The sequence below is a fragment of the Sphaerodactylus townsendi genome, linkage group LG04 (genome assembly GCF_021028975.2).
Source record: "Sphaerodactylus townsendi isolate TG3544 linkage group LG04, MPM_Stown_v2.3, whole genome shotgun sequence".
NCBI lineage: Eukaryota > Metazoa > Chordata > Lepidosauria > Squamata > Sphaerodactylidae > Sphaerodactylus > Sphaerodactylus townsendi.
In genome coordinates this window covers 16866038-16885239 of record NC_059428.1, presented here as the reverse complement: position 1 = coordinate 16885239, position 19202 = coordinate 16866038, and the positions used below count along the sequence as shown (strand labels likewise).

The window sequence follows — 19202 nt, the reverse complement described above, 5'->3', positions numbered from 1 at the left end:
AAAGAAAGTTATATCATTCTGTGACAGGGCGGGAAACCGGGGAGCGCCCCAAAAGGCAGTGCGCTCCTGCGGCTGCATGCGCGTGCACGTGCATCCCACATTTAAAAAGTAAAAATCTGGTCACCTTACACAAAGGTCCCTAATGGCAGTAGAACCACTTCAATATGTGCTTCCAAATCTGCTTATAATGGGGGTGGACAACTCCAGGTGGGGAAAATCCTGGAGATTTGGGGTGGAACTTGGGGAGGATGGGATTTGGGGAGATAAGAGAGCACAGCACCGACCCCACCCTTCAAAGCCGCCATTTTCTTTATTATTTGGACATCAATAGCAGTTCCGGCAGAACTCCATGCCTCTCCTGGAGGCTGGCAACCCTAAAACACCAACTCCTCTTTGATTCCGTTTTTTCAGCCCATTGCCTCTCTAGCCCGATTTTGCCAGAGCTCATTAGTTAAGCAGGATCAATCCTAGTTTGTACTTGGAGGAGGGGAACCCACCGAGGAAGACCAGGGTCACTAGGTGGAGGCAGGCAATGTAAACCACCTCTGTTTGCCACTGGTCCCTTCTGCTCATGCAGAATAATGCACTTTCAATACAATTTCAATGCAGCTGGATTTTACTGTGCGGAACAGCAAAATCCACTTGCAAACGATTGTGAAAGTGGATTGAAAGTGCATTATTCTGCATCCGTGGAAGGGGCCTCTTGCCATCAAAACTCCATGCGATGGCTGTAAGTTAGTTATCACCTGAGAGCATTTTCCACCACCATAAATCACACCACCCTATCAGAGGTGGGATCCAGGAGGTTCTCACCAGTGGGTTACTAATTATTTGTGTGTGCCGAGAGGGGATTACTAATTGGGTCTGCTTTTCCATTAGAAATTCCATTAGGTCCAAAAATCAGAAAGTCCTGTTGTTTCCTATGTGGCTGGTTAGTGAAGGTAGAAACAGGATCATTCTCCCTGTTGGGCTGTTTTAAAAACATGTTTTAGAACTATGGTAAAGTTCCTTGTTTAAGGAAAGTCTCCTTCTTTTGATTTCTAGAAACAAAATTAAGTATTTGAAAGTATTATTTGACAGGCAGTCCATTAGAGGAGAAGTAGTTGTTTCTGTTGGCAGTAGAAGATAGGACTTGCTATTATGAGTTTAAATTATGGACAGAAAGATACCAGCTGGAAATTAGGAACTTTTTTTTTACAGTAAGAGTTTTTTACAGTAACAGAGAAATTATTAATGCCCCGCCCCCAGAATGCCCGGCCACGCCCCCGTCGTGCCCCGCCCAGCCCCATTGGCACTACACCACTGTTTGAATCCCACCACCATGGGAACCTGTTACTAAAATTTTTGGATCCCACCAGTGCACCTGATCCACCTACTTCAGCAACTGCTCGGCATCACGGTAACCGATAGGATGGACAGGGATTTTTGGGAGGCCTATTGCTTCTGCTTCATCATAACGGAAGGCATACTCTGGAATAAGAAAGCCATTTATTTTTATTATTATTATTACCCTGATTTCTACCCTGTAGCAATTAAATGACAAACAATGCACCCAGTCCTTTAGTTTTATGTCTAAACACTCCCTGACAACGTCGATGGCTTTGTTTTTGACAGAATGTTGGTTCTAACATTATTGATCAAATCCTGATCGTCCTTCCCTGTAGCAAAAAATCTGCAAGGGATACAGGGGGTTTTTTTTGCACATCGGGGGGGGGGGGATTCTCAGGTTTATGGAAAGATCATGTAGTGAGAAAAAGATGGCAGGACCCCACCCTGCTCCCAAATGCTGCAGGAATGTCTGTGCTGGCAATGTTAAGAAAAAGCAAGATCTTGCAGCATTTTAGGGTACTGCCCAGCAGTCCAATTAAGCATTAAACATGTGGTTGAAGGAATTAGATGTTGGAAGGGTAAGGCAGCCGTCAGCAGAAGCATGTGTGTTGCAGGAATGGGAGAAAGCAGAGATGGGATCCAGCAGGTTCTCACAGGTTCCCGAGAGTAGGTTACTAATTATTTGTGTGTGCCGAGAGGGGGTTACTAATTGGTGATTTTGCCACGTGATTTTTGCCTTAGTTACGCCCCTCCTCTCAGCAGTTTATTGCACGCAAGAGGCAACTTTGAAGCAAGTCCAGGCAGGAGGTGCACCCAGCGTGTGTTCAATGGCGCAGCCTGCATACCTCTAGGCTGTACTTTCATTTCCTCTGCCAAAAGGACCAAGCAAGCGAGTGGCTGCGTCCTTGCCACACCCCCGCCCAGCAATGCCCCACCCCCAGAATGCCCGGCCACACCCCATCGTGCCCCGCCCCACCCCATTGGCGCTATGCCACAGTTTGAATCCCACCACCATGGGAACCTGTTACTAAAATTTTTGGATCCCACCATTGGAGAAAGGTGTTGGGCCCGTTCCGCACATGCAAAACAATTCACATGCAATCCACTTTCACAATTGTAAAATCCAGTTTCAAAATGCGTTGAAAGTTTATTGAAAGTGCATTGTTCTGCGTGTGCGGAACGGGCCTCCTTAGTTGGGAGGGGATCTAACGCTTTCTGATTCACAGAACTTTCCATTTCCCTGGCTTCCAGCAGCATTGCGCCAATGGGGTTGCGGGGGCGCAATGCCCTGGCCAATGTGCCTTCACAAGGGGCGTGGCTGGGGCATGGCCGGGGCGTATGTGTGTCCTAGCTCCCCTTCACTCCATCCCTGCTGGCTTCTCTCATTCCAGTCGCCATCCTGACATGAAGCTTGCTGAGTGACCATGGGCCAGCCGCTGTCTTTTAGGCTACTCTCCCTAAAAACAGCGAAGATAACATTATTTATCGTATGCTTCCCTAAGCACCTTTGAGAAAGGGTGGGATTAAAAAAATGTAGTAATCAGTTAGATTCACCGTTGGCTGGATACCCTGGGGTCAGAGGATCTCCTGCCCCATTCAGATTCAAAACATTCCCTCGCTGGACTCCTCCTTCTGGAAGGTTCCAACCACCTGGGTAAGGATTTACTCCAGGGGCGCAGGAATCTGCGGGGTCGGAGTATAAAATCACACCTTTGGCTCCAGCCATCTCTGCATTCTTCACCTAGGAAAAGAGTTGTTGTTATTTACTTCTTACATATCTACTTCGGCCTCTCTGCAACGTATAATTAAGGGTGGCGTATGCTGGTCTACCCTCCTCTCACATCTACCCTATGAGGTAGGTTAGAAGAAGAGAAGGAGGAGTTTGGATTAATGTCCCACTTCCCTCAACCATAAGGAAACTCGAAGGGGCTTACAAAATCCTTTCCCTTTCTGTCCCCACAACAGACACCCTGTGAGGTAGGTGGGGCTGAGAGAGTTCTGAGGCGATTCTGCACATGAGTAAAATAGGTTCGACCCAGTTCTCTGAGAAGGGTACTAACCTAGGTAGAAGCCATTGTTGTTCCCCACTGCAATCAGCTTCATCCCAGCTCGGCGGGCGGAATCATCCTGTGCCTCTTTGCCGCTCCGTTCCGATTGGCTACTGTTCTACGGCCATGTTCCGTCTATCCCCACACACGTTATAAAAAAAACTGCCACAGGAATGGAGGGACGAAGGTGGCGCTTTTTTGATTGGCCAGCTGCATCGCGATGCCTGAACAAAACACTCAGCTGTGATTGGCTGAATGGGGGACTCCTGGCACCAGAGATTCCGCACTTTACTGGAGTCGAGCTGAGTTCGAGCGTGGTTCCCTGAAAAAGTAGTAGTTCCCAACTGGAGTCAGAAATTTGACCGTTACACTGGGCGAAGCTGGTACAAAACCATGTTGATCCCAGTAGTTGTGCGGAGCACTTAGGTCGAACGCAGCTCGAACTTAGGTCAATAACGCAAGCGCGGAATCGACCTATGACTCGTCCAAGGTCACCCAGCAGGCTTCATGTGAAGGAGTGGGGAAAAAAACTGGTTCACCAGATTAGAGTGTGCCGCTCCTAACCACTACACCATGCTGGCACCACACTGGCTCCATGCTGGTTACTCTCTTCTATTTACATGTTTTACCCTCCCTCTACCACAGTTTTAGGTACGGTTAGGCTGCATGAGCCTGACAGTATTCAGAGTCACATTCCAGAGTGTCGCTGTAACTTTATCCTCACCCAATCAACAGTCATTAATGAGATCTTACCTTGTTACCTCGGAAGATTTTCCCGTATCTGGCGATGACAATTTTGCCGGAACAATTAATCCCCATCTCTCGTTCTAATTTGAATATGTCCTCTATGCGGCCGTAGTTGACATACACGAGATCTCCCTGGAGCATTAAAAGACACAGGGTTCAAAGCAAGAAAAGAAAGGTGGGGGGGGGAAGCAGACATCTTGTTATCCTGTGATAGAACTGGCCAAACATCATGGGAACATCAACATATGAGAATATAAGAAGAGCTCAGCTGGATCAGACTACTGGTTCATCTAGTCCAGGGGTGTCCAACTCTGACGCTTCAGATGTTCATGGACTACAATTCCCATCAGCCCCTGCTGGCATGGCCATGCCACCAGGGGCTGATGGAATTGTAGTCCATGAACATCTGAAGCGCCAGAGTTGGACACCCCTGACCTAGTCTATCTTCATATCACACTGCAGCCAGTTAATTCCCCTGAAGGTCCAGCAACAGGCACAGAAACTGAGACCTTCTCCTAATGTTGTATCCTGCCACTGGGATTTAGCGGTAGACTGCCTCTGAATGTGGAAATTCCTTTTAGAACAGGAGTCTGCAACCTGCGGCTTTCCAGATGTTCATGAACTACAATTCCCATCAGCCCCTGTCAGCCAATTGGCCATGCTGGCAGGGGCTGATGGGACTGTAATTCCTCTTTATCAAGCAGAGTTGCAGGCCAAGAGACCCCCTCTTTTAGAAGAAGCAGTGGCGTAGGAGGTTAAGAGCTCGTGTATCTAATCTGGAGGAACCAGGTTTGATTCCCAGCTCTGCCGCCTGAGCTGTGGAGGCTTATCTGGGGAATTCAGATTAGCCTGTACACTCCCACACACGCCAGCTGGGTGACCTTGGGCTGAAATCCACAGCTTCTTGGGAGGTTCACAATCTCAGCCCACCCACCTCACAGGGTGCTTCTGTTGTGAGGGAAGGAGAGGAGATTGTCAGCCCCTTTGAGTCTCCTACAGGAGAGAAAGGGGGGGATATAAATCCAAACTCTTCTTCTTCTTCTTCTTAGTCACTGATGCTAATAGGCACATTTAGAAACATTAGTTGAACCACTTAGGCCCCTTCCGCACATGCAGAATAACCTCCCTTTGATGGAATTACCACAAGCTAAAGGTTTTCCCTGAGGTTTGAAGTGCCCAATCCTGCTCTAAAGTCCTTGTCTCGGCCCACCTAACATCAGTCTGTCTTCTCACTATTTATCCTTAGATTTCCTACTCCCTTAGGATCACTTAAAGCCCTGTAAATATACCTTCCTACCACAGTTTCTTCTTAACTCCTAGCCCTTTGGCGTGCTTCTGTCGCAACTCAACTAACTGTCAGCTCCTCCTGGGTTTTTCTATATTTCATTCAGCTCCTCAGAGCCTTAACCTTTTCTATAAGCTGGATCCATTACACTTGGATCCATTACATGATCCTATATTGAAGGCGCAACCTGCAGCAGCTGACTTTACAAAATCTCTGGAAGAGCCACCTGGAGTCTCTCACGTTTTATCCCACCCACCTGCCTCGTTTTCCCCCCTCCATCCATAAGAAGAAGAAGAAGAAGAGTTTGGATTTATATCCCCCCTTTCTCTCCTGAAGGAGACTCAAGGGGGCTTACAATCTCCATGCCCTCCCCCCCTCACAACAAACACCCTGTGAGGTAGGTGGGGCTGAGAGAGCTCCCAGAAGCTGTGACTAGCCCAAAGTCACCCAGCTGGCGTGTGTGGGAGTGCACAGGCTAATCTGAATTCCCCTGATAAGCCTCCACACAGCTCAGTAGTATGGCGGAAGCGGGGAATCAAACCCGGTTCCTCCAGATCAGAGTGCACCTGCTCTTAACCATTACGCCATACCCTCACAACTGTGTGAAGTAAATTTAAATGTGAAGAGAAAGTAATTGGGTCACGGTCACTGACTCCCTCATATGGTGGCTTGAAGAAATGAGGAATTCAAATTTTGGAATCTATTTAACAGTAACTGACATATATTTTATCCACGTGTTTCATGGAATTGGACTTGCCTGCTTTCTTGTCCCTCTGCCGTCCCCTGAGCCCCTTGAAATGTTACCTTTGGCCCTTTTTGCACACGCAGAATAATGCACTTTCACTTCCATGCAAATGGTTTGAAAGTGGATTTACACTTATTCGCACAGCCGCAAAGCCATGATTGAGTGCATGCATTGACTAGGTGTCGCGGAAGGGAGAGCCCCTTTGAGCACTGAAGTTCCTCAGGAACAACATAGGCATGAACTAAGCAAAACTGAATTATTCAACAGGGCACTTTTATACAGTAACTAAGGTCACATGACAATGGATCAATTCAGAAAGAAGCTCTAATAACGGGAAAGAGACTGTGGACTACACCACTGTGGACAGTGTGTACGATCTGTCATTGTTATGTATGATGCTGTTGAGACATTTCTGTATGTAATTTCTGCATTGTTTCACATGTCATTGTTCATACTTACGCATGGTTGACTGGATTGATTTGCACTGCACAATTGCCTTCAGTCTCAGGGGAAAAGGCAGACCACAAATAATGTAGATGAGCTGGGTTTCATACCCTGCTTTTCTCTACCAGAGAGCCAGCATGGTGTAGTGGTTAAGAGCAGGTGTACTCTAATCTGGAGAACCAGGTTTGATTCCTTGCTCTGCCACTCGAGCTGTGGAGGCTTACCTGGTGAACCAGATTAGCTTGTGAACTCCAACACACGCCAGCTGGGTGACGTTGAGCTAGTCACAATTCTTCAGAGCTCTCTCAGTCCCACCCACCTCCCAGGGTGTTTGTTGTGAGGGGGGAAGGGAAATGAGTTTGTGAGCCCCTTTGAGTCTCCCTACAGGAGAGAAAGGGGGCATATAAATCCAAACTCTTCTTCTTCTACTACCTTTAAGGAGTCACCAAGTGGCTTATAATCACCTTCCCTTCCTCTCCCTACAACACACACCTTGTGAGGTGTTGTGAGGCTGAAAGAGGTTGACAAAAACTGTGACTAGCCCAAGGTCACCCATCAGACTGTACGTGTAGGAGTGGGGAATCAAATCTAGTTCTCCAGATTAGGATCTGCCGCTCTTAACCATTTCACCACAAACTAACACACAAAATTCAATAACTGTTGCAACGTTACCTCAGGAAAACCTTCAGCCCCTACAGATCAAAGGATAAGTGCTATGCCTTTTATCACTTAGGGAACAAAAGGGCATGTTGCATCACAGGTAAATAAACCTGTGAGAAATTGCTGACAGCAGTTTGATAGAGGCCTCGCTCTCCTTCAGATAGTTGACAAAATGGACTCCAGTTCATGGAAGCCCACACCCTTATGAATGTGAAAGTTAGGAGGTGCCACGAAACTCTTTTATTCTAACATCCCTTATCCTTTCCTAGGCAGTGAATTGGCTCCCTTCCACCCCAGACTGCATAGTTTGACTATGGAGTCTGACTATGGAGTCACTACTAATTCTGACTATGGAGTCACTACTAAGGAGCAGCAGTAGCGTAGGAGGTTAAGAGCATGAACTGACAAACTGTGTGGGAGTTCACAGGCTAATCTGAATTCCCCAGATAAGCCTCCACAGCTCAGGCGGCAGAGCGGGGAATCAAACCCGGTTCCTCCAGATTAGATACACGAGCTCTTAACCTCCTACGCCAATATTGTAGACTATTGTAAGTCAGTTTGAGGTATAAAAACCAACATTTCTTGTTGCCGTTGTTTCTTTTTAGCTCCTACTTATGTTATATCGACACATTGTGGGATGTGTCATCATTGACAATTGGAGTTTTCCATGTGAACAAGACAACTCCGTTGTGGATGATTGGTCTGACGCAACCAGAGTGTAATAGCCAGTGTGCCACCTCAGGAAAGGTACGACACAAATTCAGTGGCTTGGAGTGCTACTGCCCATCCAGGGGCATTCGTCACAACTCTATGGTCTGTCCCCAAATTCCAAGAAGAGGGTGGTTTTTAATAGGCCAGGAAAAATAGTTCCCACAGTCCTTACCTCAGGCACTCCCTGGGCTGAGAATGCACTGTAGGGTGGAACGACATCTCCAATGTCTTCATAACCTGGAGGAGGAGGCTCCGTTAATGATGTGGTGAAAATCTAATTAGCAAAAATAGAGTGAAAGGAGACAGCATGTTAAAAGAACATAAGAACATAAGAAAGAGCATGCTGGATCAGACCAGAGCCCATCTAGTCCAGCACTCTGCTACTCGCAGTGGCCCACCAGGTGCCTTTGGGAACTCACATGCAGGAGGTCAAAGCAAGGGCCTTCTGCTGCTGCTGCTCCCGAGCACCTGGTCTGCATTTGCAACCTCAGATCAAGAAGGATCAAGATTGGTAGCCAGAGATCGACTTCTCCATAAATCTGTCCAAGCCCCTTTTAAAGCTATCCAGGTTAGTGGTCATCACCACCTCCTGTGGCATCACCACCTCCTGTGGCCATCACCACCTCCTGTGGCCATCACCACCTCCTGTGGCAGCATATTCCAATTGGGACCCATTTCCTGCCTAGCTATGGCCAGCAACTGTGGAAATAACAGAGACTGCCCCCTATATTGTCCTCTCACCACAAATTTCTACAGCGATATTATTTATTGGGGCATTCCACCAAGAATCTCCAATAACATATGTAATCTAGAAGAAGCAGGATTTCCAGGTTGATAAGAACATAAGAAAAGCCACGCTGGGTCAGACCAAGGGCCACCAAGTAGTCTGTTCACATAGTGGCCATTTGTGCTTCTAGGAAGCCCACAAGCAAGATGGCTGTGGCATCATTATCCACCTGCTATAACAGGCATGCTCCTCCGATACTGAAGAGAATAGGTATGCATCATGACTACCATCCATTTTCACTAGTAGCCATGGATAGCCCTATCCTCCATGAACATGTCCATGCCTCTTATCAAGCCGTCTAAGATGGCGGCCATCACCATTTCCTGGAACAGAGAGTTCCACAATTCAACAAAGTGCTGTGTTTGAGCCAAATTAATACCTGGCTTCTAGTCCTCATGTTTCCCCAAGTCTGGCTGCACCTTAATAGTACATGGGATGAGAAGTCCTCAAGTAATTTCTCAAAAGAGATTAGCCCTTTGGGGTTTTCAAGGACTTGCCAAGAATTATGTCTTGTTAGTTCTCAGGAAACACAAATGCTGGCATCAAAGGAATACCCTCTCTCACTTACCTCATGCCCCTCTTCATCGACAATTGAGATGTAGTTAGGATTTGTTTCATTCGGGTAGGACAGCAGAACTTCATAGGGGGCCAAGTGAACTGAATCCAAGCCAAATTCCTTCCACTGGGCTTGTATTTCTTCTGCAAGGTGTAAGTTCAGGCTACTGTAGCACTTCAAGTGAGGGCGTTAGTAAGTGAAATTGCTAGAGTATAGGGACACAAGAAAGAAAAGGGTTGTTGATTTCAGACCGGGAAATTGGATTTGTGCTTTTATTGTGCTTTTGATTTTTTTTTAAAAAAAATCTTTATTCACATTGTTAAAATAACAATATAAACAAACAACTTTCACATACAAAGAAAAAATCATAACATTATTTTCTGCATTAAACAAAACACTGCCAACCCCCCCTACTACCTAAGCGAGTTTGATACATAATATTCTAACAAATTTTTATTCAAGTTATTGTTAAATAATCCTTAAGCAATTTTTCTTCTTTTCTTTCTTTTCCTTTTTCAGACTTCCAAGTAAGCTTTCAATAACCTAAGATCAACAATTTCCATAATCTATAAACAATTCCAAAATTCAACACTTTTCCCTTTCCTATTCCTTATAGCATAGGTGTCAAACTCTCGGCCCTCCAGATGTTATGGACTACAGTTCCCATCATCCCCTGCCAGCTGGTGCTGGCAGGGGATGATAAAGGAACCTTATAGTCCAGTCTATCATGAGAAATGCAAAGATTGACTTACCCTCATACCTCTTATAGCGTAAAACTTTCTTTCTGTTAAGAGGAGATCGCATTTTTAAAAGCATTTACAATATTCTATTAATTTTGAGCACTTTGTTCCGTTTTCCATATAACATATTAATGGTCGCCATTCTTCCACATATTCTACAATAGAATTATTTTAATTAAATTAGATAACTTATCATATGCTGAGAGCTTGTGCTTTTGATTAAGAACATGCTCCAACATTCATTCTGTGTCCCCAGAAAAATGAGCATTCTTCACTGAGTAGAGGCAGAGGAGAGCAAAGCAGAGAAGGAGGCTGAGAAAGCGGCTGAAGGGGGGAGGCAGAGGAGAAGGCAGAGGAGAGCGAAGCAGAGAAGGAGGCTGAGAAAGTGGCTGAAAGGGGGGAGGCAGAGAAGAAGGCAGAGGAGAGCGAAGCAGAGAAGGAGGCTGAGAACGTGGCTGAAAGGGGAAAGGCAGAGAAGAAGGCAGAGGAGAGCAAAGCAGAGGCAGAGAAAGCAGCTGAAAGGGGGAAGGCAGAGAAGAAGGCAGGAGAGAGCAAAGACGGGAGAGGGGGGACGCCACACAAGAATTAAGTGGGACCCTCACTCATGTATAAGTCAAGGGGGGGGGCTTTTTCAGCACAAAAAATGTGCTGAAAAAGTAGACTTATAGGCGAGTAGGTCTTAAAATGGTCTTTTAAAACTCCCAATGAAACTGATAATCACCATCATTAATAATGCCTTTGTCCCCAATCTTAATTTACTCCCAAATTTCATCATCTCCCACTTGTAGAGATGCCAACAGGCCTGGAGAAAAATGTCCTGCCAAGAGAAAGCACAGGGCAGGAACTTGGTGTGGCTAAGCTGCTAAGCTCTCCCAGAGAGCCCGCGTGGTGTAGTGGAGAACCGGGTTTTATTCACACTCCTCCACATGAGCAATAACTCTAATCTGATGAACCGGGTTTGTTTCTCCACTCCTACCAGCACCGCACAGGTTCTCGGGCTGCAGAGAGAAAGGGAATTGAGCCAAATGGGTGTGTGAGGAGGGGCTTACTCCTCTCGGCCATGTTTGTGTCAGGTGAGCAGCCACTGCTTACTATAAGAACTGCTGGATGTTCTCCGCTTTCATCTCCATCAGAAAGGCTTTCTTCATTTTCAGGTCAGACCCTGTTGCCGGCAACTGATCCTCAGGCTTGCTCACCCAGCCTGCAAGAGACACCAAAACATTTCCGCCACAAGAAACATTCCAGGAGAAATGCCCACTTATCCACTTCTGGTCCTGGTCCTCACAGGGTGGAAATTTCTGCCCAGTCTCAGTTCCAAACTGTATTGCTGCTCAATAGTATGCCAAGAGAAATCTGTTTCTTTAAAAATGTCCTGTTCTCCTCAAGTACCCATCTACAGAAGAGTTTGCTTGATGTGTCTGTAAAATTGACTATTCTGACCAATGGCGTAATGCCAATGGGATAGGGTGGGGCGTGAAGCCCTGGGGGCGGGCCTGTGTGGAGGCGTGGCCAGGGCATTCCGGTGGGCAGGGGCGTGGCCTTTGACCTTTGCTTCCTCACAATTCCCTACTGCTCCACTTGAGTGGCAGACTTGAATCTGGTGAACCAGGTTTGTTTCAGCAGTGGCGTAGGAGGTTAAGAGCTCGTGTATCTAATTTGGAGGAACCGGGTCTGATTCCCAGCTCTGCCGCCTGAGCTGTGGAGGCTTATCTGGGGAATTCAGATTAGCCTGTACACTCCCACACACGCCAGCCGGGTGACCTTGGGCTAGTCACAGCTTCTCGGAGCTCTCTCAGCCCAACCCACCTCACAGGGTGTTTGTTGTGAGGGGGGAAGGGCAAGGAGATTGTAAGCCCCTTTGAGTCTCCTGCAGGACAGAAAGGGGGGATATAAATCCAAACTCTTCTTCTTCTTCTTCTACACATGATGCCTGCTGAGTGACCTCAGGCTAGTCACAGTTTTCTCTGCTTCGCCTACCCCACAAAGGGTCTATTGTGGGGAGAGGAAGGGCAGGCGATTGGTTGTAAGCTGTTTTGAGACTCGTCGAAAGGTTGAGAAAAGCAGAGTGTAAAAACCAACTCGTCGCCTTCTGGTTTTCGCCCAGTACCCGGCACTGACAGATACTCTGCTTCTACGCATGGAGGCTCCGTTTCATCAGCACACGTCCTAATTGGGGAGAGAGCTCTTTTTTGCCGTAGAGTCACGGCTGACTTACGACAACTCCATACAGCGACACCCTTGGCCTTTCAAGGCAAAGAGGCATCCAGAGGTAGTTTGTTATTGCCTGCCTCTGTGTCACTCCCCTGGTATTCCTTGGAGGTCTCCCATCCAAATACTTGCCAGGGTCAAAGCTGACAGGGTGTGGTTGGCCCAAAGTCATTCAACAAGTTTCAGTGGCAGAGTGAGGATTCGAACCCAGATCTTAATCCAACACCTGAAACAGTTCACCATGCTGAAGGGAGCCATATGCCTCCACAAACCTGTCCGCTTCCTTTTGTACCCTCTCTAAAGTCCCTTCCGCACGTGCAGAATAATGCGCTTTCGATCCACTTTCAGTGCACTTTGCAGCTGTGCGGAATAGCCATATCCACTTGCGAACGTTTGTGAAAGTGGACTGAAAGTGCATTATTCTGCACGTGCGGATGGGACCGCTGGCCGTCCACACCCCCTCTGGTGAATTGTGGGGAACAATTCTGTACTGAAGTTCTCATGCACGCTAGTTACGTTCCAGTAGGTTGGCCACCTCTGGCTTGGGAAATTCCTGGAGATTTGGGAGACAGTATTGGGGGCGGGGGGAACGCTCAACAGGAATGCAATGCCATACAGCCCGCCCTCTAAACCTGCCATTTCCTCCAAGGGAAATTAACCATTGCCATCTGGAGAGGGGAACTTTGGGCCTTCCCTGGAGGCTGGCATCCCCAGCTACAGCTGGAAGTTTCCCTCTGCATCCTCACTCACAAAACTTTTACCCACTTCCCCTCCTCAGCGACAGTGGAACTTGGGAGATCTGCTATCGCAATTGCAGGCTTGTGGTCTCTATGGCATTTTAGGGGCCGGCGATCTCTATGCTCTGTGTGGCATCTTGGAGGGGGTCTCTCCAGTGGTGGGATCCAAAAATTCTAATAACAGGTTCTGACGGTGGTGGGATTCAAACAGTGGTGCCGCCGCACGCACGCACCTCCAGTCCCTATTGGGCAGGGAGGTTGCTTTAGTAACCCCTTCTCGGCACTCAGAAAACATTAGTAACCACTTCTAGGAGCAGCAGTGGCATAGGAGGTTAAGAGCTCCTGTATCTAATCTGGAGGAACCGGGTTTGATTCCCCGCTCTGCCGCCTGAGCTGTGGAGGCTTATCTGGGGAATTCAGATTAGCCTGTGCACTCCCACACACGCCAGCTGGCGAGTCACAGCTTCTCGGAGCTCTCTCAGCCCCACCCACCTCACAGGCTGTTTGCTGTGAGAGGGGAAAGGAAAGGAGATTGTAAACCCCTTTGAGTCTCCTGCAGGAGAGAAAGGGGGGAATATAAATCCAAACTCCTCCTCCTCCTCCTCCTCTTCTTCTTCTAGAGAAGTGTTGAGAACTGGTTGGATCCCATCTCCGGGTCTCTCTATGATCGCTAGAGGGCATTTCGGTGCGGTGGTCCCTAGAGCAGTTGGGAGGCGGCTTTGCAAAGTGGACTCTCAGCGTTTTGGAAGCTGCTTTGCAGGGTGCCCGATATGACTTTGCACGGGGCTAAGGACCCTCCCCCACCTCCCGCTAGGTGCCGCCCCAAATCCCCAGGATCTTCCCAACCCGGAGCTGGCAACTCCGTGCAGCTTCCTCCAGAGAAGGAAAGAGGATCGCTTGTTGCGTCAGGAGTCCCGGCAGCCACCCCCTCCCCAACCCGCGCCCACAGCTGCTTCCCACCCCCCCTCCCTCCAGGCCCTTTCCGGCTCTCCGCCCGCAACTGTACCGATGAAGAAGCCCAGGAGGAAGACGGCAGCCGCCGCCCCCACGGCCAGCACCCACGAGCGGCGCCGGGGTCCCCTGGGAAAGGTGGCCTCGGTGACCGTCCTCCGAGAGCGCCACATGATCCCAAGGGGCTTTTTTTCCCCCGGCCCGGGACGTTTGGTGCAGAGCTCTGCAACCCGCCCGAGCGACTGAGTCCCGGCCCCCTTCTCGCCCCACAGGCTCCGGCCAAGGGGGGGTGTGTGCCGAGACGGCCTCCGCTCCTCCAGCTGTGCAGAGCAAGACTCCTCCTGCAGGCGACAGGCAGGGCGGGCCTCTGGACCCAGCGCCAGGGCGCTGCCGCGTGCCACCGCCTGGCACCGCCGGCCGGCCCTCTGCTTGGCACGGCCCAGGGGACAGGGCTGCCAACCTGCAGGGGGCGGCGGGAGAGCTTCTGGGATTGCAGCCGTTCTCTAGACTGCACAGATCTCTGGAGCAAACGGGTGCTCTGGAAGGTGGACTCGATGGCATGATGTGTGTGTGTGAGAGAGTATGGTATGAGAGTATGAAAGAGAGAGAAAGAGGGAGAGGTACCCTAAAGCTTCTTCCAATTCATGACCACACTATGAATCAATGGCCTCCAAAACATGGCCTCCAAAACAATGTCCACAGCCTGGCTCAGCTCTTGCACGCTGAAGATGTTGGCTTCCTTTATTGAGTCAATCCATCTCATTTTAGCTTCCAGGGTGTGTGTGTGTGTGAGTGTGTGTGTGTGAGAGAGAGAGACTCTATTTCTTCTGTGTACGTGTGTGAGTTTTATTTGCCATCAAGTGTGACAGGCAGGGCTTTTCTGGTTCCCATGTGAAACGTGGTGACGGGGTTGGGCAATTTCTGATGAGTTGCGGTTGGAGGCTGACTGAGGGGGCCAGGGTGTGGGGAGGAGAAGGATCTTAATGGGGTATAATGCCATAGGCCAGTGATGGCGAACCTTTTCGAGACCGAGTGCCCAAATGGCAACCCAAGACCCACTTAATTAATCGCAAAGTGCCAACACGGCCAGCACGGCAATTTAACCTGAATACTGAGGTTTTAGTTTAGAAAAAACTCCGAGGCGTGCGTTACTCAGGAGTAAACTTGGTGGTAGTGGGTGGCTTTGCTTTGAAGCAATCGTGCAATTCTTCCAACGGGTGAATCATGACCCTGGGAGGGTTTACTCAAAAGCCAGCTCCATTGCCAGCCACCGAGCTTACTCCCAGGTAAAGGATCGCACTTTAGTTCTTTGCATGAAAATCAGCGGGGTTTAACAGCGCTTAACAGGGTTACCTACACTGCTTTCCCAAAACGAGGTCTTAGGTTTAATGCTAATAATCGAGCCCAGCAGCCCAGGCCAGCCTAGATGTGTGTGTAGGGGGGACGACTCTGTTTGTGCGTGCCCACAGAGAGGGCTCTGAGTGCCACCTCTGGCACCCGTGCCATAGGTTCGCCACCACTGCCATAGGCCCTGCATAGGTGTCAAACTCGCGGCCCTCCAGATGTTATGGACTACAGTTCTCATCACCCCGGATGGTGGGAACTGTAGTCCATAACATCTGGAGGGCTGCGAGTTTGACACCTGTGGCATAGGGTAACCAACTTCCTTGTGAGATCTGGAGATCCCACAGAATTACAATGGAGGAAATTGCTTCTTTAGAGAGTGGACTTTGGAGGGCTTCTTACATAGAGAATACACTTTTCTTCAATGCGACATCCTCACCACTAGATGGCAGCAATGAACAAGAAACAACCCTCCCTCACCTTTGGGCTTTTAAATGGCCAAAGATTACTAGTTACAGAAAATCTGTTTCTTTCTGGACAAAGAGGTGGGTTAGAACGAAATGGCAAACAAGCATTTTTCTTTGTACCAATCAAATGGAAGACAATGTAGCTGCACCTGCTACTACTTCGGCCCATTTGTTCGCCCCCTTCTCTGTGGGCGAATACAGATGCAGCTGAGCTGAATATTTATTTGCATGCAAACCTTTTGCAGTTGGAAAGTAGTGTTTTCAGGGAGGGGAGAGATACCCCCCCAATCCCTCCTCTGCCCCCCTCATTGCTAGCTGAAATATCACCATCTTTCCTCCATTCAGTTGAGAAAGTTATTCCAGCCAGTCCGGGATCACAGATCCCATATAACGACCAGTGCCCGTGCGAAATGAGAGTTTGCTTCCTGCTTTCACTTTAAGCAGACAAATAATTGCATCCCTGTCTTGCTCCTGCAGGCAAGAGAAAACAACTGGGAAAGGTCTGACACTGTCACTGCAACATCGTCACCTGCTTGAGACAAAGGTTCGAAGACAACGGGGTTGGATCCAGAGTCCGGACTAAACTGGCTGTTTTGCCGATTCCCCCTTCCTGCCGCAGACTCATTTTCACGTCCCTTCCTTGGAGCTTCGAAAGCAGCATCTTGTAGAGGTGAATGGGCTACAGTTGCAGGGAAGATCCATTCTGCCTTTGGAAAATTTAGTCTGGCTTCAATCTCCATATTGATTGGAAGTTGCATGGCAACAGCAGCATGGGAAAAATCAGGGAGGGGAGGCCTGGGGAAAAAAATTCTGTGTGTTTAATGGAAGCTTAATGTATAGAAATGGGTAGGTGAAGTTTTTCGGGGCATAGAGGAAAAAGGATGTCACCTGATGAATAAAGCAGACTGACGGGGGCTCCCAGAAGTTCCCAAGAAAAAAGAAGAAGAAGAATGAGAAGAAGAAGAATGAGAAGAAGAAGAAGAATGAGAAGAAGAAGAAGAAGAATGAGGAGGAGGAGGAGGAGGAGAAGGAGAAGAAGAAGGAGGAGAAGGAGAAGAAGAGGAAGAAGAAGGAGAAGAAGAAGAAGGAGAAGAAGAAGGAGAAGAAGAAGAAGAAGAAGGAGAAGGAGGAGGAGAAGAAGAAGAAGAGGAGGAGGAGGAGTTTGGATTCATATCCCCCCTTTCTCTCCTGCAGGAGACTCAAAGGGGCTTACAATCTCCTTGCCCTTCCCCCCTCACAACAAACACCCTGTGAGGTGGGTGGGGCTGAGAGAGCTCCGAGAAGCTGTGACTAGCCCAAGGCCACCCAGCTGGCGTGTGTGGGAGTGCACAGGCTAATCTGAATTCCCCAGATCAGCCTCCACAGCTCAGGCGGCAGAGCTGGGAATCAAACCCGGTTCCTTCAGATTCGATACACGAGCTCTTAACCTCCTACCCCACTGCTGCTCCTGCATCACCTTCTCCGCTTTCATAAAGTGGGGATAATGACTGAGATGACAAAAACTCTGGGCCAGGAGGGCCCAACTTTGCTTTCCAGGAGGCAGAGACCAAATGACATTTGAATTCCTTTTAAAAGGTAAAGGTGCAAGCACGAGGACATCACTGACCCATGGGGTGACATCACATAATGACGTTTACTAGGCAGCAGGGACGGAGTGAGGGGAAAGTGCGCCCAGTGCATGCGCGTGCCGCACGCCCCTCAAAGCCCCCAGATTGCCCCGTCCTGCCCTCAGAATGCCACACTAAGCTCCCGAAACACCCCGACCCACCCCCACCACACCCCCAGAATGCCTCCGCAGGGGTGCCCACCCGGTGCATCGCGCACCCCACTGTCCTCTTGACGCTACACCTCTGCTAGGCAGACTGTGTCGGATTCTGCACAGACCAAATATAAGGGGCGTAGGACAGTACGCAAACCATTTGGGGGAAGGGACCTCATGCAGGTCCCATTCCCAAAACAGGTTTGGCCTGTTTTATTCCCCTCAACCCGGGATTTTGAAAAACCACTAAACCAGCAATCCTTTTGCACAACCCCAGGTTGGAGACACTCCCGCCCGAACACAACTGGCTGGAGACGTTTTATTCCCCTCCCTTCCACCCGCTCACTTTTGGTGCCATCGGCTGTCCGGGGGAATCCAGCTGCCAGCCATTCTGTGCGGGTCACCCAGCAAGCTGTGGGCGGATTCTCCGAGTGCCCGACAGCGGGCCAAGTCCCTCACGCGCATCTTCTCCCCATGGCAGTGAGTACGACTGATCCACAGGAACACATTCGTTGTTGCCCTGCAATTGCAGGGAGGTCCCTTTTTGTTTCTGTTTTTTTTGAGTTGCACATGTGCAGCTATGCAGGTGCAGCCAGTGGTGGGATCCAAACATTTTAGTAGCGGGTTCCCATGGTGGTGGGATTCAAACAGTGGGGTAGCGCCAATGGGACTGGGCAGGGCATGACGGGGGCGTGGCCGGGCATTCCGGGGGCGGGGCATTAATAATTTCTCTGTTACTGTAAAAAACCCTTCCTGAAAAAATAAGTTCCCAATTTCCAGCTGGTAGCTTTCTGTCCATAATTTAAACTCATTCTAGCAAGTCTTATCGTCTGCTGCCAACGGAAACAACTACTTCTCCTCTAATTGACTGCCTGTCAAATACTTAATACTTTCAAATACTTAATTTTGTTTCTAGAAATCAAAAGAAGGATACTTTCCTTAAACAAGGAACTTGACCATATCTCTAAAACATGTTTTTAAAACAGCCCAACAGGGAGAATGATCCCGTTTTCTACCTTCGCTAACCGGCCACATAGGAAACAACAGGACTTTATGATTTTTGAACCTAATGGAATTTCTAACGGAAAAGCAGACCCAATTAGTAACCCGCTCTCGGCACACACAAATAATGAGTAACCCACTCTCGGGAACTGGTGAGAACCTGCTGGATCCCACCTCTGGGTGCAGCCAATCGGATTGCGGATTGCAGGACAATCGACATGGCTGCAGAAGTTCATTTCTGTAGGCCTACATGGCTACGCATGTGTTGCAGGAAACTAAAAAACAAAAGCGAAGCCTGTCCGTGTGAAGACACGGAAGCAATCGGCATTGTTTCCGTGGGCTCCGATCGCTGCCTGAACAGCTGAGGGGTGCACGTGTGAACCAGAAAAAGGAAAACAGGATCCTTTATAACAACTGCAACCCATTGTACGTATGTTGTGTGTTTATGGGGAGTCTTGCCATTGTCTTCCCCAGATATTTTCACTTTACCTCCGGCAACCTGGGTACTCGTTTCACCTCAGAAGGATGGAAGGCTCAATCTTGAGCCAGCTACCTGAAACTGAATTTCTTACCTGCTGTAAAACAGCACCGTAGGGGGGACGTGGGAGGCAAATGCATTGCTGAGAAACAGGCAGAATCAGGATTTGAGTTGCCAGCTCCCTTCCCACATATGCTGCTATTT

General features: G+C 48.8%; 1 protein-coding gene across 1 annotated transcript in view; it reads right to left on the bottom strand.

Annotated features, from left to right (window-relative positions):
• Positions 1 to 14249, bottom strand: part of LOC125432152 (putative N-acetylated-alpha-linked acidic dipeptidase) — a 33950-nt gene extending 19701 nt beyond the window's left edge. The window contains 7 exon segments of the mRNA XM_048495544.1: positions 1377 to 1470; positions 2884 to 3070; positions 4131 to 4256; positions 8142 to 8243; positions 9325 to 9517; positions 11145 to 11253; positions 14004 to 14249. Coding sequence (XP_048351501.1) covers positions 1377 to 1470; positions 2884 to 3070; positions 4131 to 4256; positions 8142 to 8243; positions 9325 to 9517; positions 11145 to 11253; positions 14004 to 14121 — 929 coding nt within the window. The 5' untranslated portion in view covers positions 14122 to 14249.
• Between the last annotated feature and the right edge of the window lie 4953 nt (positions 14250 to 19202).